Source organism: Oryctolagus cuniculus, chromosome 13, assembly GCF_051225735.1.
Source record: "Oryctolagus cuniculus isolate XC-2025 breed Fujian yellow rabbit chromosome 13, ASM5122573v1, whole genome shotgun sequence".
NCBI classification, from domain to species: domain Eukaryota; kingdom Metazoa; phylum Chordata; class Mammalia; order Lagomorpha; family Leporidae; genus Oryctolagus; species Oryctolagus cuniculus.
In genome coordinates this window covers 57,092,095-57,118,556 of record NC_142879.1, presented here as the reverse complement: position 1 = coordinate 57,118,556, position 26,462 = coordinate 57,092,095, and the positions used below count along the sequence as shown (strand labels likewise).

The 26,462-nt window shown below is 36.8% G+C and overlaps 1 protein-coding gene across 3 annotated transcripts in view; it reads left to right on the top strand.

Moving 5' to 3' along the window:
* Window positions 1-26,462, top strand: part of LOC100356313 (formin-2) — a 358,708-nt gene that overhangs the window by 237,160 nt on the left and 95,086 nt on the right. For all 3 annotated transcript variants that reach the window (XM_089311640.1, XM_070055559.2, XM_008268219.5), the window contains exon 14: window positions 11,415-11,507. In XM_089311640.1, the coding sequence (XP_089167766.1) occupies window positions 11,415-11,507 (93 nt within the window). The remainder of the gene's footprint in view (window positions 1-11,414; window positions 11,508-26,462) is intronic.

Here is a 26,462-nt window from a genome sequence, read left to right as displayed (position 1 = left end):
AGATCAAAGATCTGAATCTGTGACCTTATACCATCATATTACTAGAGGAGAACATACGGGGAAACTCAGCAAGACACTGGCATAGGAAAAGACTTATTGGAAAAGACCCCAGAAGCACAGGCAATAAAAGCCAAATAGACAAATAGGATTACACTAAGCTGAGAAGGTTCTGCACTGCAAAAGAAACAGCAAAGTGAAGATGCAACTAACAGAATGGGAGAAAATATTTGCAAAGTATGAAACTGATAAAGGATGAATATCCAGAATCTATGAAGAGCTCAAGAAACTCATCAACAACAAAACAATCCAGTTAAGAAATGAGCAAAGGACATGAACAAGCATTTTTCAAAAGAGGACATTCAAATGGCCAGATACACATGAAAAAATGCTCTGGATCAGTAGCCATAAGTGAAATATAAATGAAACCCACAATGAGCTTTCACTTCACCTCAGTTAGAATGGCTTTCAATTCAGAAATCAGCAAATAATAAATGCTGGTGAGGTTGTGTGGAAAAAGATACCCTAATGCACTATTAGTAGGAATGTAAACTAGTACAACTATTGTGGAATATAGTATGGAGATAACTCAAAAGCTGAATATAAGCCTACCCAATGACCCAGCCATCCCACTCCTGGGAACTTACCCAAAGGAAATTAAATCAACATTTGAAAGAATTACCTGTTCTCCTGTGTTTATTGCAGTTCAATTGCCAATAGCTAAGATATGGAATCAATCCCGATATCCATCAACTAATGACTGGGTAAAGAAATTATGGTATATATTTAAACTATATATATGTGTATATATATATATATATATAGTGTATATATATTCATACATGCATACCATGGAATACTACTAAGCCATAAAAAAGAATGGAATTCTGTCTTTTGCAACCAAATGCATGCAAATGGAAACCATTATCAATACTATATGTTTTCCCTGATCTATAATAACTAATAGAGTACCTAAAAGGTAATATATATACTAGTGAAATTGACATTTGAGCTTCCAGTGATTGTTTACAGCCCTTCTCTCTACTGTGAGGCACAGTGTTTTCTTTTTTTCTTCGCTAATTGTTCAATTCTTTATTTAGTATAGGGTTAATCTTATGAGTAGAAAGTAAACTGATAGTAGATTGTTGTAAAAATTGAGAGGAGGGGCCGGCGCCGCGGCTCACTAGGCTAATCCTCCGCCTAGCGGCGCCGGCACACCGGGTTCTAGTCCCGGTTGGGGCGCCGGATTCTGTCCCGGTTGCCCCTCTTCCAAGCCAGCTCTCTGCTGTGGCCAGGGAGTGCAGTGGAGGATGGCCCAGGTGCTTGGGCCCTGCACCCCATGGGAGACCAGGAAAAGCACCTGGCTCCTGACTCCTGCCATCGGATCAGCGCGGTGCGCTGGCCGCAGCGCACCGGCCACGGCGGCCATTGGAGGGTGAACCAACAGCAAAGGAAGACCTTTCTCTCTGTCTCTCTCTCTCTCACTGTCCACTCTGCCTGTCAAAAAATAAAAAAAAATAAATAAATAAAATAAAAAAAATTGAGAGGAGGGTTGAGGAAGGGTGGGAGTGTGGTGGGAGGGTAGTGCAGGAAGTAGTGCTATGTTCCTTAATCTGTGTACTTGAAATACATGAAATTTATATACCTTAAATACAGTTTTAAAAAGTTTAAAACTTGAACTATTGATGGGGGACTGAAAAATGTTAACTTTTCAATTGAACAAATACTTATGTGAATACATGTATATCTGAAGTATTTTAAAGCAACCTCTGGATGTACCATTCTATAGATGATACACTGAAGAGAGATTTCTGCTCAGGATTTAGTTAAGAATGGTAATGATTAGAGCAGCACAGAAAGTGAAAAGCTGCATGGAAGCATTGTGAATGAACATCACAGGAAATACCCTTTTAGAAAGAGGGGTGGATATGAGATGTGGCTGGCAGTAAATGTCCTCACAGTTTTCTATTCTGGAATTCTACTTGATCCCCACTGTCATCAGGAAGTTCTATTCTAAGTAAGAGGAAAAGACAAGAGAAATAGAAAAGAATGCTTACATTTATATTAAGAGTATAGTTCATGTGAATTAAGGGTATTTATAAAATTAAGCAAAAATTAATTTAAGATATAAAATAGAATATGGGGTAAATTATTATCACATGCATTTTCTTCATATCTGTTTAGTGTTCTATTGCTTAAAAGTTAGTGAGTGAAAATGAAGATTCAGAACAGTGTTAGCACCATTTAGGAGACTTTGTGATAGATCTGACTCTGTTTTTCTAACTAGAGAAATCTTCTGTTAGGTCACTAGACTCATTAGATAACCTTTTGCAGCTTCCTACATTTAGGGTATTCTTATAACATCCTAGAATTCAAGACATGCAATAGCATAATGAATAAACAGGTATTGGTTATTTATATGTGCTAACATTTAAAGATGGAAAAGTAAATAATTATGGCTAACAGTCAAAATATTTGTTTTCCTTGCCTCTGGGTTGAGGTTTTGGAAATCAGATCAGGTAAGAAACTGGATTTTTTTTTCTCATGAAGGCTTAAATTGTTAAATATTAGGCTATTAATATTATACTCTTCCTATTGAACTTGAAAAATAATTAAGTGTAGACTGTATAGGATAGTAAAAGAGAGTTTCTGATGACAGAGGTATTTTCAGTTTTATTCATAGTAATATCTGGGATGCCTAGAGCAGTACCTTGAATGCCATTCCTACTTGTTCAATATCTGGATCATATGTAAATAGATTGGTTAGCAATTAGAAAATATCAAAAGTTGAAAATTCATTTAATACACTTAATTCATCAAACATCATCATTTAGTCTAGCCTACCTGAAGGTTGCAGAGAATGCTTACATGATCCTAGAGTTTCACTAAGTCATCTAACATGGTCTATTTTATAATGAGGTACTGAAAATCATATGCCAATTATTGAGTAAATGTATCCAAGAAACACTGGCAACATAGTACACAGTAGCATAACAGTCATTTTTCCTTGTAATTATCTGATTAACTGGGAACTATGGCTCACCATTGCTGCCCAACAACATGAAGAAATACATTCCTGATGGTAGTATACTGTGAAAGATCAAAATTTGAAGATCAGTTTCTGCTGAATGCATATAGCTTTCACTTTTAAAAATATTTTAAAAATCATAGTTTGAACTTTCTTGTCTTAGGGTCTGTCTTTTTCCCCCTCTTCAGACTATGTCTGGGAGAGCAGTGATCACTAACAATTATCACTAACAGGTCTGGTCTTTTCTGGATAGTTTAAAAATTAGGAGGAATATGGATCTGTGGAAGATGAGAGAAAGCCCAGGTAAGTGGTTTTTACAGTTAGCTATGATAGGAATGATGAGGGCATTTGTATCAGAATAGAGAAGGAAGGGAGATGGTAACAGTAACTTAAGATAAATTTAGGAGATAACAATAAAGATAGAGTTGAGAATAACTCTCCTATTTTGACTAGAGCTATTTTTAAAATTTTATTTAACCTATACAAGTTTCATGTATTCCATAAATACAGATCTAGGAACACAGTGATACTTCCCTACCTCCCGCCCATGCTCCAACCCTTCTTCCTCCTCCTCTCCCATTCCCATTCTTAATTTTTACAAAGATATACTTTCAGTTTATTTCATGATTATAAGGTTAACCCTACACTAACTAAAGAGTTCAACACTGTTCTTCAACAGAAGAGACAAGTATTGTAAACAATCATTGAAACTCAAAATGTCTATTTCACTCCAATATATTACATTTTAGGTACTCTATTCGTTACCCCTGATCAGGAAAAACATATCTATCATTTTGGGACTGGCTTATTTCACTATGTAAAATGATTTCCAGTTGCATCCATTTTGTTGCAAACGATGGGATTTCATTTTTTTTTACAGCTAAGTAGTACTCCATGCTGTATATATACCATACTTTCTTTATCCAGTCTTCAGTTCATGGACATATGGGTTGAGTCCATAACTGAGCTATTGTGAATTGAGCTGCAATGAACATGGGGGTACAGATAAATCTTTCCTGTGCTAATTTATTTTGGTTTGATAAATTACCAGAAGATGAATGGCTGGATCATATGGTAAGTCTGTATTCAAATTTCTGAAGTATCTTCATACTGTCTTCCACAGTAGCTTGATCAGTTTACATTGCCACCAACAGTGAATCAGCATACCTTTTTTCCCCACAACCTCACCAGCATTTGTTGTTTGTTGATTTCTGTATAAAAGCCATTCTACCATGGGTAAGGTGAAACCTCATTGTGGTTTTGATTTGCATTTCCCTGATGGCTAATGATCCTGAGCATTTTATAATGTCTTTCATGGCTATTTGAATTTCTTCTTTTGAAAAAGATTCCTGTTCAAGTCCTTTTTTTAACTGGGTTGTAAAATGGCAACATTCTTAAATGGGTTGCCTATTTCTTAACTGGATTTTGTTTTGTTGCTGTTGAATTTCTTGAGCTCTCTATATATCATAGGTAATAACCTTTTATCAGTTGTGTAGTTTTTTAAATATTTTCTCCCATTCTGTTGGTTACTTTCTTCATTTTACTGTTTCTTTTGCAGTGCAGAAGCTTCTCAGTTTCATGTAATCCCATGTGTCAATTTTAGCTTTGATTGCCTGTGCTTCTGGGGCCTATTCTAAGAAGTCTTTGCCTATTATAATGTCCTGCATACTTTCCCCAAAGTTCTCTAGTAATTTGATGGTATCAAGTCATAGATTTAGGTGTTTGATCTATTTTGAGTGGATTTTTGTATAAGGTGAAAGGTAGGGGGTCTAATTTCATACTTCCCCACATGATGATCCAGTTTACCCAGCACCATTTGTGGAAGAGACTGTCCTTTCTCCTGGGATTGCTTTTAGCTCATTTGTTAAATATATATTGGTTGTAGAAGCGTGAATTGATTTTTGGAGTTTCTATTCAGTTCCATTGATTTACATGTCTATTTTTGTGCTAGTACCAGGCTATTTTGATTAAAACTGCGCTGTAATATGTCTTGAAATCGGTACTGTAAAGCCTCTGGCTTTTTTTTTTTTTGATGTATAAGATTGCTTTAGCTATTTGGGGTCTCCTGTGTTTCCATATAAATTTTAGCCTCATTTTTTCTAGATAAGAAGTATGTCCTTCGTATTTTGATTGGGATCACATTTAATCTGTAAATTGCTTTTGATAGTATGGACATTTTGATGACATAGATTCATCCAGTCCATGAATATGGAAAGATTTTTCCATTTTTAAATGTCATCTTTTATTTTTTTTCTTTAATGTTTTCTTAATTTTCATCATAGAAATCTTCGACATCCTTGATTAAATTTATTCCAAAGTATTTAATGCTTGTTTGAGTTATTGTGAATGGGATTGATTTTAAAAATTCTTTCTCATCCATGGCATTGTCTGTGTATACAAAGGTAACTGATTTTTGTGTGTTAATTTTATATCCTGTCACTTTATCAAATTCTTCTATGAGTTTCAATAGTTTCTCAATGCAATCTTTTGGATCCCCTATCTACAGAATCATATCTTCTGGAAATAGGGATGGTTTGATTTCCCCCTTTCTAATTTGCATCTCTTGGTTTCCTTTTTCTTTTTTTCTTTTGTCTAATACCTTGGCTAAAACTTCCAGGATTATATTAAATAACAATGATGACAGTGGGCATCCCTGTCTGGTTCCAGATCTTAGGGGAAATGCTTCCAAATTTTCTGCATTCAATAGGATGCTGGCCATAGGTTTGTCATAAATTTCCTTGACTGTATTGAGCAATATTCATTCTATACCCAATTTACTTAAGGTTTGCATCATGAAAGGATGTTGTATTTTATCAAATGCTTTCTCTGCACCTATTGAGATAACCATATGGTTTTTGTTCTTCAGTTTGTTAGTGTGATGTATCACATTGATTGATTTGTGAATGTTGAACCATCCCTGCATACCAGGGATAAATACCACTTGGTCCAGGTGAATGATCTTTCTGATCTGTTGTTGGATTCTATTAGGTAGTATTATGTTGATGATTTTTGCATCTGTGTTCATCAGGAATAGTGATCTACAGTTCTCTTTCTCTGTTTTATCTTTTTCAGGTTTAGGAATCAAGGTGATGAAGGCTACATAGAAGGAGTTTGGGAGGATTCCCTCCATTTCACTTGTTTTTAATAGCTTAAGAAGAATTGGAATTAATTCTTTAAATGTCTGGTAGAATTCAACAGTGAAGCCATCTGGTCCTGGACTTTCTTTTGTTGGGAGGGTCTTTATTACTGGTTCAGTATCTGTCTTGGTTATTTACTTGTTTAGGTATTCTGTGTCTTCATAACTCAATTTTGGTAGATTGTATGTATCCAGGAATCTCTCCATTTCTTCTATGCCAATTTATTGGCATATAGTTCTTTGTAGTAACTGTTGGATTATTTTTATTTCAGTGGTATCTGTTGTTACGTTTCCTTTTTAATATCTAATTGTATCGATTTGGGTCTTATCTTTCTTTTTCTGGTTAGTTGGGCCAATAGTGTATAAGTTTTGTTCATTTTTTCAAATAACAGTTCTTCATTTCACTGATCTTTTATATTGTTTTTTCTTTTTCATTTCAATTTTGTTTATTTCTTCTATAATTCAATTATTTCTTTCCTCCTACTAATTTTGGGCTTGCTTTGTTGTTGTTTTTCTAGGTCCTTGAGATACATTGATAATGCATTTTTTGATACCTTTCCAATTTCTTGATGTAGGCAACAATTGCTATCAACTTCTCTCTTAACACTACTTTTGCTGTATCCCATAAGTTTTGAGATGATACATTCTTGTCTTCATTCATTTCCAGAATTTTTTTTATTTCTCTTTTGATCTCTTCTATGACCCACTGTTCATTCTGAAGTATGTTGTTCAGTCTCCAGGTGTTTGTATATGATAAAGAGATTCTTGAGTTGTTGATTTCCAGCTTCACTCCATTTTGGTCAGAGAAGATGCCTGATGAGATTTCAGTTGTTTTGAATTTGCTGAGACTTGCTTTATGGCATAGCATATGGTCACTCCCTGTACTGGTGAGAAGAATGTGTATTCTGCAACTGTACGATGAAAAGTTCTGTAGATATTAGTTAAGTCCATTTGGTCCATAGTGTTGATTAACTCCTTTGTTTCTTTGCTGATTTTCTGTCTGGTTGATCTGTTTGGGTGTTGTAGCCCCACCATTACTGTTGTATTGGAGTCTATATCTCCCTTTAGATCCCTTAACATTTCTTTTAAATAGTCAGGTGCCCTATAATTGGGTACATACACATTTATTATAATCGCATCTCCTACTGAATTGATCCCTTAATCATTACATAGTGCCACTCTTCATCTAACAGTTTTTGTATTAAGGTCTATTTTGTCTGATATTAGAATGGCTCTTTTTTGTTTCCATCAGCGTGGAATACCTTTTCACTTCCCATCTGCAGATACCATTGTTGATGAGATGTGTTTCTTGTAGGCAGTAAATAGATGAGTCTTGTTTTTTTAATCCATTCAGCCATTCTGTAATTTTATCTGGAGAGTTGAAGCCATTTATATTCAATACATGCATAGTGACTTGACCCTGTCATTTTTTCCATAAATATTCCTATTGTTTAATTGGATTTCTTTTGTACTTTTACTGGCAGATCTTCTGTCTTCACTTTCTTTCATAACGATGGCTGTCTTTTTGAATTGTGTGTGTAGCACATCCTTAAGCATTTTTGTATGGATGAATGAGTGGTGACAAATTCATTTCTTTTTGTTATGGAAGGTCTTTATTTCACCTTCATTTGTAAATGGGAGCCTTGCAGGGTATAATATTCTGGGTTGACAGCTTTTTTTTCTCTGAAGGCTTGGACTATGTCTCTCCATTCTCTCCTGGCCTGAAGACTCATGTATGAGTCTAATTGTAGACTCTCTGAAAGAAATCTGGCATTTCTCTCATGCACATTTAGAACCTTTTCTTTATACTTTATTGTTGAAAGTTTGACTACAATATGTATGGTGAAAATTCTTTCTGGTCATGAATATTAGAAATTCTATGTGCGTCCTGTAGTTGGATTTCCCTTTCTTCCACCAAATTGGGAGAGTTTTCTGTAATTATTTCACTAAATAGGCCTTCTACTCCATTCTCTCTTTTCACACCTTAAGGAACTCCTAAGACCCCCATGTTGGGTTGTTTGATAGTATTCCATAAATCTCCAACACTGTTTTAAATTTTCTAATTTCTTCTTGTTTTTGGTCTGACTGAAAAATTTACAAAAATTTATCTTCTAACAGATATTCTTTCTTCTGCCTCATGAAGTCTGTTAAGGCTTTCTACCACAATTTATTTATCTATTGCATTCTTCATTTCTGATATTTCATTTTTATTTCTCTTTAAAATTTCAATTTCAGAGGTAAAAATTTCATTTGTATCATGTATGAATTTCCTCACTTCCTAGATTTGCTTCTGATTGCTTTTGAGTATTCCTATGATTAATTTTTTGAATTCCATTTCCTGCTTTTCATCAATCTCTTCATCACATTCTAATATTGAAAATGTTGTTATGTTCCTTTGGGGGAGTCATGATGTCTTCCTTATTCTTGTTTCTTGAATTTCTGCCTTTATTTTTAGGCATTTGTAGAGATACTTATTGGTTTTCTCTTCTGATGGCTTTTATCTTTGAACTATACCTCTGTGGCTTAGTGGAATATCTTCACTTTCAGTGAATACCAAGACGTGAGTGAAGGTGTGGCCAGGAAGCTCTGATCAGTGTTCTAGGGTAGGGCAAGTATCCATGGTAACACCCATGTTGGGCGCACTAGATCTCTTGTTAATAGAAGTTGTGGAATTGTCACCTCTGTTGGTGTGACCACACTCTCGTCTCCTCTCCTCCAAGGTTATCAATGCCCAGATTTTAGCCCCCAATGGGTATAGCACTCATCTTCGATACCACATGAACCAAACAAATGATCTGTATAGTCCTCACTCTGATCATGATTCCCACTGCAGTGACCCACCCTAGACATCCAGGGAGCTCCCAGCCTATGGAGCTGCATGCAGTGATTACCCAAAGACTCAGCTACTCCCTGCAACCTCTTATGCAGCCACTGAGTCCCAACAGTCTCAGCGCACAAGGCTCCCATTGTCACTCATTGCAGAATTGCCACTCTGCCATGCCAGCTTGTTTTGTCCACGAGAGCCAATTGTCCATCAGTGCTCTGCCTAGACAGCTTGAGCCCCAGGGTCTGTGGTATGTTGGGAGGCTGGGGGCATCTCACAGTCCTACGTGAGTGCCAGCCCCATGTCTATCCTCCCAGCCAGCCTCAAAGTCAGTGGAGACCACAGATTGTTCCCTCTGCCAGAATGTTTGGTTCACATGCATACACAAAAGTCACTAGCTAAATGTTGCCCTCTCTCCACCACTGCCTCCAGTACTGCTGAGATGATGGTATTTTGTCTCAGCCAGTTGCTATGCATGTGTATAAGGTGAAGCCGCTATCAGAGCCCAAAATGGTGCCTGCCCTCTCTCAGCTGGGCATTGGGCACTGTTGTGGGGAGGATAGGGTGAGAGAAATGTGCCCCTTTTATTTCCACTGGGTCTGTGGGGACCTACTCTCCCCTAAGGCTCCAGGCCAGACTCTCTCCATATCACCACGGGCTGTTGCTATTTGGTTTCACCCCCATCTCCAAGCTGCTGGCTGCTCTGGCTCTCAGCTGCTTAGTGTGTTGTGTCCCTGTTGGTGCTGTGTGTTTGTACCTTCCTCACAGGTCCACAACATTCCTCTTCCTGCTGTAGAATTCCCACTACAGTTTTCTCTCTAGTTCTCCCCTGAGAGTACACTTTCTACCTTTTTGTTTGTTTGTTTTGTTTTTTTTACCACCTTGGAGATCCTCAACTAAAGCCATTAGATTAGGTGTTTATACCACCAACAGAGAGAAAAAAGAAAAGAATCAAGTTTAGAGAAGGCTATGGTGAGGTTTGTATTGAAAATACTGAGCATTTAGTATCAGTGGCTATTTAATGTATGAATCTGGAACTGAGCTAGTGATATGGGTTGGGCAGTCTCCATCATCCTAATGTGTAAGAGACTTCCTAGGCGAAAAGCAAGGGGCATATGGGCAGAGAGAACCCTGGCTGTGCCTCAGTTGGTCGTAGATTTTTCTGCACCTAATTAATTATCTTTTATCTTGGATAGGCAGCTTGTGTGCTAACAATTCAGCCCTCCCGTATTTCTCTGCTTAGGCAAGTCAGTGGTCTGGAGGCTGAAAAGGGAAATACAATTTTAGAGTTGAAAGAAAATGTTAAAGTACAATTATAGTCTCCTTGGAGAACTGGCAACTTTTCTTTAGAATTATAGTGATAGGTTTTCCTGAGTCAGTCCTCTATCTCTCCAGAATTTTGTTTTAAATTTTGAATTGATTCGTTTTTCTTGTTATTACACTAATTATAGATATTTCTTTGGAAATTTTCTGAGAGACATGAAAGTACATTAAAAAGTTTGTAAAAAATGAAATTAAAAGGTAAGGTTTTTTGGAGCATTTTTTTAAATTTATGCAGAAGAAGTGTCGTCTAAAAGTTCATGAAAATGAATATTATAAAAACTTATTCATGAATTTAAAAAATGCACCAAAAGAAACTTACCTTTTATTACATTTTCCCATGAGCTGGATCTGTAGATGGTTATGATACCAGAGGCGTGCAAAGAATATTAACTTTCATTTCAGATCAGGATTTTAACTAAAAATCTGCTGTTATCTCTATAGGCCCCTGAGAACATTAGCACCTTATTTGAGATTTAACTTCCTCATCTGTTAAAAGGGGATAATAATGTCTACCTTACTGACTTATTCTAATTATTAAGTTCATGAATAAGTTAAAAAACATATGGTATATAGTAGTTCCTCTGTAACTATTGGTCACTGTATTGACATTACCAGTGCTGTTGTTATTTGTTACTTTTCATAAATTCTGACTTTAGTTAAGGATAAAATTATATTATAATCCAGTTGATAATAGTTATAGAAAATAGTTAAATATCACTTTAGTATATGTCAGCCAGTATTCTAACACGTTACATCTATCGACGGACTGATGCTTGTAACTGCACTGAGAGGTAGGCTCCCTGCCTCTTTTACATGCCCCTTTTACAGTTAAAGAGACTGAAATTGAAAGGTGAAAGGATTTGATTGGATGTGATGGGGCTGGGTTACAGATTATGAAGAATCTTTTTTTTTTTAAGATTCTCTGAAAGAAAATGTTGATCATAAACTTCTTATGTCAGAAATTGGATGTTTTCAAAATATCTGCCAAACATGGCAGTTAGGGTGGTTAGCAGGATTTTCTGGAACACTGATGATAAGATGTTACCATTGTTTTAATGCCCTATTGTCATTGTGATGCTTTAAACATTGTTTTTCTCTAATTTCAGCCTGTGAGGTTGAAGCGGGGAAAGTATATCAGGTCTCCTCAGAAGAGCACATGCAGCCTTTCAAAGGAAACATGGAGCAATTTATCATTCAAGGTAAATTCTAAAAAGATGTGCTGTTCCCCCACCCTTTTCAGCACATGTAGAATGATTCTTTTAAATGGATATTGATTTACAACGTAGTTATTTTGATATGATAGAAAACTGAATTAGGTTTTATCATGAGTCACAGAGTTGTGAATCCAGCAATTCACTAATGATAGCATTGTGTAGATAATGGTCTTTTTGTTTCTTTGTTTTCTGCATGACAGTAAATGTCCTAGATACCAGTTAAAATAGCTCAAATTTATTTTATTTTATTTTTCTAAGATTTAATTATTTATTTGAAAGTCAGAGTTACACTGAGAGAGAAGGAGAGTCAGGGACAGAGACAGAGACAGAGAGAGAGAGAGGTCTTCCATCCTCTGGTTCACTCCCCAGTTGGCAGCAATGGCCAGAGCTACACCATTCTGAAGGCAGAAGCCAGGAGCTTCTTCTGGGTCTCCCATGGGGGTGCAGGGGCCCAAGGACATGGGCCATCTTCCACTGCTTTCCCAGGCCACAGCAGAGATCTGGACCGGAAGTGGAACAGGCAGGACTCGAACCAGTGCCTGTATAGGATGCCAGCACTGCAGGCTGTGGCCCAACCCACTACACCACAGCGCTAGCCCCCAAATAGCTCAAATTTATAAAGATATTAAAAAGGTTGTGATTTTGTTATAAAAATTAGTTATACTTCTAAGTTTTAACTATGATTGTAACCTCTGTTCCATCTGGTACTTATTTGGTTTGTCAAAATATTTTACCTAAAGCACAAAGCATATTTTTCTGATCTTCATACTATAGTTTGCTAGACAGAAGACATTAATAATGCTAGATATTTAACACCTTTCTTCCCGGGAGTTTAAAAAACTTTACTCATACTATCTTGGTACCTCTTTCTACATTCCTATGGGATAAACAGGAATGGGAAATTTCAGAAGATACTAAAGAAATACTCTTTTTTAAAAAAAAAAAAAAAAAAGAGGGAAACCATCAACTGAAATTCTCACTGATTGAAATTATTAAAACTTAAAATTGTATCGAATCATTTACTACTCAAACATTTTGGCTTTGGAATGTTACATTTCTTCTGCAGGTCAGATGTATGTCATGCCTTGCTCTGTGAAAGTTCTTGCTGTTTCAGGAATTCTCTTGGAGGCTAACATGGCATGAGACTGAGGCCAAGTTGCACTCTGAAGATTGGCTCTGCTCTCTGTTCTTAGGCTATGTTTTTTATAGGCTGTTCAAGTGCTATTAATTATGACTTATAATGAATGAACCATACTGCAATTTGATTAAATGTTAACCACAGTTTTTTTTTATATGGGAAAATATTAATCATTAAAATAATCCTGAAGAAGTTGGCACCGCGGCTCACTAGGCTAATCCTCCACCTAGAGGCGCCGGCACACCGGGTTCTAGTCCCAGTCAGGGCGCCGGATTATGTCCCGGTTGCCCCTCTTCCAGGCCAGTTCTCTGCTGTGGCCAGGGAGTGCAGTGGAGGATGGCCCAAGCCCTTGGGCCCTGCACCCTATGGGAGATCAGGAGAAGTACCTGGCTCCTGCCTTCGGAGGCCATTGGAGGGTGAACCAATGGCAAAAGGAAGACCTTTCTCTCTGTCTCTCTCTCTCTCACTGTCCACTCTGCCTGTAAAAAAAAAATAATCCTGAAAATTGAAAAAGAACTCGAGTCAGATTAATAAATCAATGTGTTATTTATGTGGTTCCAACATGGTAGAGTAGGGAGGGAACTTACTGCTCTAGTCCAGGAGAAGATAGCTTAAAAAAGGTGGAGAGAGTGTAGTCTCAGGGAAGAGTTAGGAAGAAAATGGCAGAGGAAACTACGAAAATTAGAGGGACACAGTGGACCTACATGGAGAGTGTGGACACCCACAACTCAGGACTCCAGCAGTCGAGTTGGAAAGTGAGATTGGGAACTGGGGTGATGCTCGCTTCACAGAGGAAGTTTGGGATAATTCCCTTTGTATGGAAAAGCAGACAGAAACAAAGTTGACAGGGTACAAATTCATAGTCAGGCCACATTTATTCAAAGAAAATAAACTTGCTGAGGTCTACCAAGAAAAAAAAAAAGTGTCATTTTCAAATTTTGAGGTTCTCCTAACTTACAGTAGAAAATCTCCTTATTGATTCTTAAAATGTTCTCTGATTGAACTCATCAGTCCTGTAGTCACATACTAGATGATTTTGTAACCTCTCTCCACTCTTAGTGGATAAAATTGAATTTTGCTTTATATAATCAGTGGAGTTTTTGGATTAAGAATATGCAATTTACAAATTCTGGAATATATAACTTTAGAAAATTTTATGGATACAGTATAGAAAATTCTCTCTGGCTTACTGGAAGAAAGGAATCCTTAATTCTAGAGCTTATTTTGAAAAGTGGTCTATCAATTTGCTATATTTCAGTTCTAAATCTAAACATTATTGCTTACAATTATAATTATTATTGCTTACAATTGTATGTGATATAACATTTAATATTATGGATAGTATTTAATAGCTTCAGTTTTGAGATTTGCTTTATGACTGGGTTTAGTCATTTTTATTTTTGAAATTTTTGTTTATTAGAGAGAGGAGAGAGAGGAAGAGACAGAGACAGAAAGAAAGATCCTCATCTACTGGTTTACTTCCAAAATGCCCTACTGACTGGCAGTTTGCCAGGTTAAAGCTAGGAGCCTAGAACTCAGTTTGGATCTCCCCAATGGGTAGCAGGAACCTAACTACTTGAGACATAACCATTGCCTCCCCAGGTGTAGATTAGCAGAAAACTGGTTGGCAAGGAGATCCTGAACTCAAACTCAGTGCATTATGGGATTATGGGTGTCCCAAGAAGCTTCTTAACTGCTGCATTAGATAGCTGCCCGTGAATTTTAGTCATTTTTTAAAAAAGAATAGTAAAATTGTATATTACAACACATTTGGAATTTCAGAATTACATTTCCAAGCCACTGGTTATCAGGCATTAATAATATCTTTGGTATTTATTTACGATAATCTATTCTTACCAGTATGAAATGCTTCACCTTTTGCCGTTAGGTTAAGTAAGTTGGATTTTGCCTTCATGGCACTTCTTCCACCACTCCCCATTGCCGTTTGATTTGTCCTCTGGTCCAAATATTCTATGGTTATTTGTTCATTGATTTTTTGAATGTTTTGTATATACCAGGCATTTTTTGTGTATATATTACAGCAGTGAATAAAAAATAGTATGTGTTGGGGCCGGCACTGTGGCGCAGTGGGTTAAAGCCTCAGTCTGCAGTGCCTGCATCCCATATAGATGCCTAGTCCTAGCTGCTCCTCCTCCGATCCAGCTCTCTGCTATGGCCTGGGGGAACAGTAGAAGATGGCCCAACTGCTTGGGCCCCTGCACCCCTGAAGAAGCTCCTGGCTCCTGGCTCCTGGCTTCAGATCAGCTCAGCTCTGGTATTTGCGGCCATTTGGGGAGTGAACCAGTGGAATGGAAGACCTCTCTCTCTCTCTGGCTCTACCTCTCTCTGTAACTCTTTCAAACAAATAAAAATAAATCTTAAAAAAAAAGAAATAATATGTGTCTTAATGTATCTTACATTCTATATTATATGGAAGACAGATCATTACAAGATAAACAACAGAAAACTTTTTGGAAAGATTTACATACATCAGACATGTGTAGATCGAATGTGTCAAAAAGTAAAGAAATAAATCACCACTTTCAGAAGTGTAATTCTGAAATTCCAAATGTGTTATAATATACAATTTCACTTTTCATTTTTTAAAAATGACTAAAATTCATGGGCAGGTATCTAATGCAGCAGTTAAGAGGCTTCTTGGGACGCCCACAATCCCATAATGCACTGAGTTTGAGTTCGGGATCTCCTTGCCAACCAGCTTTAAATGTAATCACCCTCAAACCTGTATATATTGAATGTAGTGAAAGTGATTAATTACCTCTCCCTCTCCACTGTAGTTGTAATTTCCCCCCAGCTTGATTTCTGCAGCAGCATTTAGATGTGCTTTATCCTATACAAGGGAGCTTCCAAATGTTCATGGTGAAATGAAATAAAAAGATAATGCAGTTTTCTGTGAACTGTTTGAAGCCCACTCATAGGTCATAAACTATAGAGCAGATACTAAATACCTATGGAGAAGCCACATCTTTTTAGTGACTGTGATTCTTGATTATTAGAGGAATGAATAGAGAGTGAGAGAAATCAAAGTAAAGAGAGGGAAAAATAAGATATGAATGAATGGACACAGGAGCAAATGATGATTGCATTGGGGGAGTATTGAGTTGTGAGAGCAGAACCTGGACAGAGGCTCCCAAAACACACCTGTGTGCACCTGCATATTCCTGGTGGAGGAATCTGGGGTACATTCTGAAGTCCTGGGAAGCAGAAGTTAAAAATTTAAGAAAAATGAATTGGCAGCAATAGGGAAGGGCTAGATGGAGGCAAATTAGACTTGGAAGCAAAATATCACTTACAAGATAGGTATAGTACATGATTAGAGAAATGAAGAGGTTCTGCACTTATGACAAAGATATGGTGCCAATAAGAAGAAAGATCTGAGGGGTAGTAATGAGATAGAACCAAAAGGAATAGAGATAGTGGATAGGTATGTAGCATTTAGGTTTGAGTGCCTGAGTGACTGAAGGCATTAATAACTAAGAGAATAAAAAAATACAGATTTACTATCCCTTATTCAAAATACTTAGAACCAGAAGTGTTTGATTTCAGAGGTTTTTTTTTTTTTTTTAATTTTTATTTTGGAGCATTTGCACAGACTTTACTTGTTGAGCATCCCTAATTAACAATCTGAAACTTAAAATGTTTTAAAGCCCGACGTTGTCACTCACAAAGTTTCAGATCTTGGAGTCTTTCAAGTTTTAGGTTTTTGATTAAAGATGTTCAAATTGTACAGGAAAAGATTTGATCAGTGTACATGATCACCTCTATGTTACCATACAAATGGGCATGCCTAGCAGGCAGGTGGTTATATGAGTTGAACGTGGCCTAGAGGTTGAGAATTGGGCATCTTGAATAAGGTGATTATTGAGTGAGCATGGTGACATAATAAGATATGAAAAAAATTGATTCTCTTTCTGGAGAGGGATAATATTTATAGGATGAACAGAGAAAGAGAAGCCCCTACAGATGTTAGTAGTTAGACTGGTAGGAAGAAAACTGACAGAGGCTTTTGTGATAGAAGCCAGAGTTGCAAAGAATTTCAGAGAAGAGGAAATGATCATAGTGGTATGTGTTCAGATGGACTGAACAATATCTTGGGTTGTGAATACGAAGTCGGAAATCACTGAAAAACCTGGGTGGAACCTATTTCTTGGATTGGCATGATGAGAAACCCATTGTCTGAGCTTTGACTATTTAAAAGAAATGTAAAAATGGAATGATGGAACTCAGCAACCATATTAAAAATGTTTTCTAGACAACTGTATCTGATATTTTAAATGTTTGACAACTAGTTTCGCTCCCCAATTTGCAGAGGAACGACACTAGACCCTGCGCTGTTCTTTTGTCTGCTCGGCCCTTCCCGGGTTTGCTGCTGGTCCTTCCTGGGTTGGCTGCCGACCCCTCCACCTCCGTGGAGGGGCGGCATCCCCTGCCACTTTCCCCGCTTCCGCGGAGGAGCGGCACACCGCCGGCCGGCTCTCTCGGGGGCTGCTCAGGTGTTCCTTCAGATGTTCCCCTTAGATGTTCCTGGTGCATGTTGTCTCTCTCCTCCTTTATAGTCCTCTTCCACCAATCCCAACTCTGCTGCCCACACATCGAGCATGCTGCTCTCCTCCAATCAGGAGCAGGATCAGCTCCTGCAGTTTATCAGTCAAGTTGGCGAGAGGCAGCTGCGTAGAAGTTTACTCCTCCCCAGCGCCATATTGTGGGAGAGCAGATGCATAGAATAAGTCTTAATTCCAGTAACTTAGTCTAGTCTCAGTTGCTCCCCACAACTAGTTAATATAAGTCATTACAATTTGCTTATCTCTAATTTGTGTCAACATGTGATTTTGTTTTTGTGCATGTATGATGAAGAAAACTACTTCTTAATTTCAAGATGATTATGCAGGATTTATTTGCCATTTTCCACAAATTTTCTTTTGTACCTATTAAAAATCGTATCAGAAAACAGAGGGTAAAAATAGATAAGTGAGATCAATATGGAACCTCACACTTTCCTAATACTTCTCTTAGAATGAAACAGATGATTTCCTTTCTTTTCTCTTTAGTTTTTGAAACTTACTTGTGTTTTAGACAAGTGTGCATATAAAAATTACGTTATTGCTGAACTACCAAGGACCTTACATACAGTGGATTACTTTTATATAGGTATCTACTAGTGTTCAGAGTCCCTGGGAAAGAAGTAGGAACTTGGTTCTCTTGTTAAAGTTTACTGTCATTTTACACATATATGTCTACTTTAAAACTTAAACCCAACTGTTTTTATAGTTCCATGACAAACACTAGGCAGTTTTTTTTAAAGGAGTGTTTGGGAAGAATTTTTTCTCCAACCTGTGAAATGATATCAAATCTCTACTTTGTCATTATAAGTAAAAACTAGTTGATGGGATTTATCATGGACTTTGCTCTGTGCCTCTGGCCCCTCTTTTCCCAAACATTTCTTTCTGAAGTTAAGCAGAATAAATCACAGCTGAACCAGAGGAACAGAATCAAGATGAAAATGCATAAATCCGTAATCACATGCTTATAATTAAAAGTGTGTTGAAACCTAAACTCTTAAATATACAGTCTTTAGTATTGGTAATTCTATACTTGAGAATGAAGAGATGGTGAAAGCAGTGAATATTAACTGTGCCAAAAACTGAGAACTCTACTAGAGGTCAGGATCGTCTATCAGAAACTACACACAAGGAACTCTACAAGCACTGTTCATTTTCATAGTGAGTCTGTTTGATGTTGCTTTTGTTTGTTTTTCTGAAAATATAATACAATGTACTTTAAAATGTTCATGGACAAGTGGAAATAAGTTTATTTTGTGTAAAAATTTGGAAATCTATGGATAGTTTCTTTTTTTAAAAAAATAAACTGATCTCTTTTTTTTTTGAAAGATTTTATTTATTTACTTGAGAGGCTGAGTTACAGTCAGAGAGAGGGAAAGACAGAGAGAGAGAGGTCTTCCATCCGCTGGTTCAATCCCCAAATGGCTGCAATGGCCAAAGCTGGACTGACCTGAAACTAGGAACCAGGAGCTTTTTCTGGGTCTCCCACACAGGTACATGGGCCCAAGGACTTGAGCCATCTTCTACTGCTTTCCCAGGCCATAGCAGAAAGCTGGATCAGAAGAGGAACAATCAGGATTTGAACTGGTACCCATATGGGATACAGGCACTGCAGGTAGGGCTTAACCTACTATGCCACAGAGCCAGCTCCAATAGTTTCTTTATAATACAAGTTTTCTACAAAAGTGTTGAAGACCCCTTGCAACATATATTTAAAATTTTTTAAGGAAGTACTTCTTTTCTTTTTTTTAAGAAAATTATTCATTATTTTCATTTTATTTGAAAGGTAGAGAGAAACAGAAACAGAAAGATCTTCCATCTGCTGGTTTATACCCTGAATACCTATAACAGCTAGGGGTGGGCAGACTGAAGTGAGAAACTCAGAACACAGTCTGGGTCTCCCACTTGGGTAGCAGGAATACAAATACTTGAACCGTATCTGCTGCCTCCTATAGTGTGCATTAGCATAAAGCCAGAATCAAAAGCATAGCTATGGGGCCAGTGCAGTGGCATAGGGGGTAAAGCCTCCACCTGCGATGCTGGCATCCCATATGGGCGATACCCGGCTGCTCCACTTCCGATACAGCTCTCTGCTGTGGCCCTGGAAAATAGTGGAAGATGGTTCAAGTCCTTGGGCCCCTGCACCCATGTGGGAGACCCGGAGGAGTCTCCTGGCTACTGGCTTTGGATCAGCGCAGCTCCAGCCGTTGCAGCCATCTGCAACGGATGAAAGACTCTCGCTCGCTCGCTCGCTCGCACTCTCTCACTCACCCTCTCTCTCTCTCTCTCTAAGTCTCTCCTCTCTCTGTGTAACTCTGACTTTCAAGCAAAATAAATAAATATTCAAAAAAAAAAAAAAAAGCAGAGCTAGAACTTGAACCCATGCATTCTGATATGGGATGCAGGCATCTCGAGCAGTGAATTCACTATTGTGCCAAATGCTTATTCTCTAAAAAAATTTTTACCCCGAAGTAAACAAAACTCTATTTTCCACAAACTCTTTGAAGCACCTGTATTAGATAATTCTACTCAGTAATGAAAAAAAAAGGTGAATTTGATTTTTTGATATAACTTTCAGTCACCATTTAAAATTGAAAAAGAATCAAAATTTTCTTTTAAGCAAACAATATTTGAGTCATTATCTGTATTATAATAACTACAATTATTAAGATTTGGTACTCTTTCTTCTGTGCCACAAAGTTAACCAAAGCCTGTTTGTACTCCATGTGATTTTGCTTTCACACTGTTAAAAACAGTGTGAGCAGCCACCACTATCCCCATTTTACAATGACAAAACAAAGGCTTACATGGCTCATTACCTGACTAAAATCACATACTAGATGGCAAAGTCAAGGCAGAAAAAAGGTATCTTTTTCATTTAAAGTTGTAATATTATAAGAGAACAAGCTAGACAGTGTATAAGGCAATTGAATAATGTTAGGTGAAATTTCATATGAGATATTTAATTAAACTCCAACGTTATGGGTAACAGGACTGGAACACTGGAACACATCTGTGTGAGTGCAAACGCATAAAAATGCCATGTACACAGTAAAAAAACTCTTTCCCCCCATATATTGATAAAGGATGATTTTCATTATAGATTCCATTATACCTTTCCCTTTAACATTTGAGAAGCATGAATTGGAAGAGATTTTTTGGAAAAAAAAAGTTTATATTGCCACATCTCTCTGAGGGTTACATTTCCCACAGCCACAGTCATTCATTCTAAAATTGTGAATAAGAATTGATCAAAGATCCTCTGGGGAGTGAGGTGGAATCAATTCCAGATGAGAGTCTCAAATAAGTGCCCTGCTTGCTCCTGCTTGCGTGTTCAAAATGACACTTCATAATGAGTGTCTCCATAATATTTCCCATGCTCTATCTTTAGCCCCTATTGGATAACAGACTCCCAATAAAGATTTATTTTACAGATGAATGAAGGAAGGAATGACTGTCGTTCCAACTCCTGCTCCTCATTTCTTCTTTCCCTCAACGTTGTGAATGATGCTACTTCTGTCTGATTGTCTAAGTCAGGAAGGTTGGCTCCATTCTTTAGCACTCAGTGGATTGATGTGAATATGTAAATGATACATACATCTATTATAAAACTCGTGTGTTTAATGTAACGCTAGTCTTCTTATTATTACTCTACTGAATTTTAATCAGTGTTATGTTTCAGTTGTATCCTTCCAGAAAGATAATTCTATATGCAAATGCATGTAGAAACGTTTATTCATACACATTTATATGCATTTTTTACTAGTGGCTATGTGCTCTATATGATATACTTCATTGTAAAATTTTTTAAAGATTTATTTATTTATTTGAAAGGCAGAGTTAAAGAGAGAGAGAGAAAGAGGGAGAAAGAAAGAGAATCTTCCATCTGCTGGTTCACTCCCCAAATTGCTGTGACAGCAGGGGCTGGGGGTGGTCCAGGTAAAAGCCAGGAACCAGGATCTTCATCCAGGTCTTCTGTGTGAGTGCAAGGGCTCAAGGACTTGGGACATCTGCTGCTGCTTTCCCAGGCACATTAGCAGGGTGCTGGGTCAGAAGTGGAACAGCTGGGACTTGAACCAGAGCCCATATGGAACACCGGCATTGCATTCTGCCACAACGCTGACACCCTACATTTTTAACGTGATATCTTGTATGATTCATCTATGTCTTATATTTATTTTATGTATAATATAGAGAAAACGAATTTGTGTGTATATATATATCCACACATAACCATAACATAAGATTTTATATGTGGTGGGCTGGCGCTGTGGCACAGGTTAATCCTCTGCCTGCAGCACCGGCATCCCATATGGACACCGGTTCTAGACTTGGCTGCTCCTTTTCCAATCCTGCTTTCTGCTATGGTAGAAGATGGCCCAAGTGCTTGGGCCCCTGCACTTGTATGAGAGACCTGGAAGAAGATCCTGGCTCCTGGCTTCAGATCAACTTAACTCCAGCCATTGTGGCCATTTGGAGAGTGAACCAGTGGAGGGAAGACCTCCCTCTCGATAGCTCTTCTTTTCACTGTCTGTAACTGTACCTCTCAAATAAATAAATAAATCTTTTTAAAAAAAGCATATGTTTTATATTCATTTTATTCTTAATGCAAAATATATAACTTATTTTGTTATTTACACTATAAGATATACACATTTTTCTTTATTCTTATGTTTACATTTTATGGAGTTACAATGAACACTGGATTAGTGAATACAGAACAATCACTCCTATGGTGAAATAAAGGATTAGCTTGTTGCAAACTTGTATTTACAGTTTATTCAATTGATCAATACATTGCCTTGCATTATTTGTGTTTAAATGTAAATATACTTTATTTATTTTTTAATTTTTTTAAATTTTTTATTTATTTGAAAGATTTACAGAGAGAGGTAGAGACAGAGAGAAGTCTTCAATCCGCTGGTTCACTCCCCAGTTGGCTGCAATGGCTGGAGTTGCCCCAGTCCGAAGCCAGGAGCCAGGAGCTCTTCCAGGTCTCCCACGTGGGTGCAGGGGCCCAAGCACTTGGGCCATCTTCTACTGCTTTCCCAGGCCATAGCAGAGAGCTGGATTGGAAGTGGAGCAGCCGGGTCTTGAACCGGCACCCATATGGGATGCCGGCGCTTCAGGCCAGGGCTTTAACCCACTGTGCCACAAGGGAACTTCAAAAATTTTGTGAAAAATTATATCAAAAGATGTTTATTTTGGTAAAAAATAACTTTTGAAATACATATATAATTTTTTCTTTTCATTTTTTAGAAAGCTTTTGTTTAGTGAATATAAATTTCATAGGTACAACTTTACGTATATAGAGGTTCTTACCCCCATACCCACCCTCCCACCCCCACTCCCGTCCCACCTCCTACTCCTTCTCCTATCCCAATCTTCATTAAGCTTCATTCAGATTGATTTTTAATTATTTTTATATACAGAGGAACAGCTCTATACTAAGTAACGATTTCAACAGTTTGTACCCACATAGACACACAAAGTATAAAGTACTGTTTGAAGACAAGTTTTACATTTAATTCTCATAGTACAACTCATTAAGGACAGAGGTTCTACATGGAGAGTAAGTGCACAGTGACTCCTGTTGTTGATTTAACAATTGACACTCTTACTTATGATTTCATTGATCATCCAAGGTTCTTGTCATAAGCTGCCAAGGCTATGGAAGCCTTTTGAGTCCACAAACTCTGTCAGTATTTAGACAGGGCTATAAGCAAAGTGGAAGTTCTCTCCTACCTTCAGAGAAAGGCACCTTCTTCTTTGATGGCCCCTTCTTTCCACTGGGATCTCATTCATAGAGATCCTTCCTGTAGGTCACATTTTTGCCACAGTGTCTTGGCTTTCCATGCCTGAAATGCTCTCATGGGCTTTTCAGCCAAATCTGAATGCATTAAGTGCTGATTCTGAGGTCAGAGTGCTGTTTAGGGAGTTTGTCATTCTATGAGTCTGCTATGTTGCCTGTTGCCCATGTTGGATCATTCTTTCCTTATTAATTCTCATATATAGTTTTTTTTCATAACACGTGTTTTCCCATGAACTTTTTGAAGACCCCTTTTATTGTTCATTCATTAATTCACAGCCAATGGAGCTATAACTCATGCCTTCACAAAGTTTATCTCACACATATATTTTCCCTAAAAGACATATCATTCCCTTCTTGCTCTTAGGGTCATTATTAGATAGCATTTTACCACTACTGTGGAGTATACTCCATTCACCAAAATACAACAAATATACAAAAAAGTGGCTTTAAAATGGAAGGAGAAAAGACATTTATTTATAGTATGAGAGCAGAAATAAGAAGGTAGAATGTCACCATATTCAACCTCAGTTGGGACATACATATATATACATATATATAAATAAAACATATAGTATATGTATATAATATATATATTATATAAATATACAGGCATGAATGAGGTAGTCTATAGAGATAGTTATATGTTTTAACCTAAATAAGATTCAAAGAATTATAGTGAAATCAATAGCCATGGATGTCCAACTCAAGGAATAGAACATGATCAGCACCCTCAACCTTTTTGTTTATCCTTCCCTGAACTTATGTGTGTATCCTCTTCAGAATTCATCACTATCTTGAATTTTATATTTATTATTTACAGTATTTCTCTTCATATTTTTACAAAGATGTTAATTGTAACTACTTTGTTGTTTAATTGTATGAGTTTATGATAAATATGTAAATGGAAGTATAGGCATACTTTTCTGTGACTTGTATTTTTTTCTCCACTGAATACTGTTTTTGAAATTTTTTTGTCTATGTATATGGATAAAGTTTACTAATTTTTACTACATTGCAGGTCTATAACACACCACAATTTTTCTTTCTATGTATCCCTGTTTTTTATTTATTATGAAAAATACTGACATTAACATTTTTGCCCAGGACTCCTGGTGTATGTGAGCCCTTTCTTTTTCTGGTACAATCCTAGATACAGGGTCTGTGAACTTCCAGCGTTTGAGATAAAGTGAAATTGTTTTAAAACCTGATTAATTTCAAATCTACAGTCCTACCATCAGAGTTCCTTTTGTGTGAAATCCTTGACAGCACTTGGTTCTTAATATTAGTTTAAATCTACTCTTTAAAATGGTATTTCACTGAAGCTTTAATTTTTATATCTCTGATTATTTATGAAAAAGAGTATATTTTCACATCTTAAAACTTGTTTCTTCTGTCAAATACTTTTTTGTATATGTTAACTCTGTTTATTTTTCTTTTACATGGTCATTAGGAATTATTTTTATAGTCACTGTATTAAAACATGAACTGTTAAATTGTTGCATATACTTCTCCCTCTTTGGAGACTATCTTTACATTTTACTTTTGCTAGCTATTGGTTGACAGAAGTTCTTTACCTCTATGTCATATTGATCAACCCTTTCCTTATTAAAGAAATTCTTCCCTATGGCAAGGTAAAGTCATTGTCTTTTACTTTCTTGTAAGAGTTTCTTAGTTTTGTTTTCCTACTGAATTCTTTAATCTATCTCAAATTGATTTTTCCATCATCTGCAATACCAATTGAATTTTCTGTCATTTTGGTATAGTATTTTAGGTCATTGACGCATAGCGAATAAGCATGTTTACTAATGTGAAATGCCACCTCTCTAATGTACAAAATGTTCATACATGTATTTATGGTTTTCCTGAGTTTTTCTCTACCTATTGCATTGGTATTAAATAGCTAGAGAAAAGACTTAATGCCTTATGTCTCACTGCCTTATTTACTATACCCTTTTAATGCGGAGGGTTTTGCTTTTTCTTGGCAATTTATTCTTCAATATAAATTAAGAATCAAATTGTTAAGTTCCACCAAAACTATTAGGATTTCAGCAACAGTCTATGGAACAGACTGACAATTTTATGGTATCAAGACTTTCTATTGATGAATCTGGAAAAGACTGGCATTTATTTATTTTTCCTTTAATATCTGTCTAAAAAGATTGGCATTTATTTGTTTTTACTTTAATGTCTGTCTAAAAAGTTTTACAATCTTATATTGTTACCATTTTTTGGTAGATACATTTCTAAAAACCTTATTTTCTCCACACTATATTTTGTGAGCTACATTTAGTATTTTTGAATATATATAAAATACAAAAGCTATTATATAAAACTACTGCCTTGGGGACTGGCACAACTGATCAGCCTCTTGCAGTGTTGGCATCCTATATCATAGTACTGATTTGAGTCCCAGCTGCTATGCTTCTGATTCAGCTTCTTGCTAATACACCTGAGAAGGTAGAAGATAATGGCCTAAGTACTTGGGCACCTACTACCCATTTGGGAAAGAAGAATGGAGTTCCTGGCTCCTGACTTCAACCTGGCCCAGATTTAGCAGTTGCAGCCATTTAGAGGACTGAATCAGCAGATGAATGATCTCTCTCCCTGCCCCCTGCCTCCCTCTCTCCCCTCTGTCTCTGTTTCCCTGGCTCTATCTTTCAAATAAATAAATAAATCTTCAAAAAAGAAAAAAAACTGTAAGTTACTACATCCTATAAACTTGCTGAGCTTCCTTATTAATATAGTGATTTGTGATTTTTTTAGGTTTTATCTGTAGATATGCAAACAATGATGAGTTTATTTTTTGTGTTCTAATTTTTTTCTGGTTGTAATGTACTGTCTAGTACCTTAGGTGTTACATGGGCAGGAAGATTGGGAATGTCCTTTTGTAAACTACCATAAATTGATTGAAGATTTTCTTCTCATTTAATTCTTCCATTCTACTCCTATGCTGTTTATATCCTATATATTCATTCTTTTAATGCATACGTTTGATATTTTAACACAATTTTTCTTTTGTGTAATCAAAGCGTAAGACGTGGTATTTTGAAACACACATATATATATATGGTTAAATGGTCACTATAGCCAAACAACTTTACATGTTCATCCTTTCATAGGTAACTGTGTTTGTATGTGATTAAAGTACCAAAAATTTACTGTTAGCAAACTTCCTGTACATGCTATAATATTATTAAGCACTCCTGCTGCTGTACATTTGAGCTCTCGCAGGTCGTCCTACGTAACTTAAGCTTCGTTCCTATTGAACTCGATCTCCCCAGTTCCCCCACCAACCTGACTTTTCTCCTCCCTGTTTTTATGTATTCAAAAGGTTTTGTTTTAATTCTAGGTTCCACATATAAGTGAGATCATTCAGTATTTTCAGTTCAGTTAGTACAATTCTTCAACAA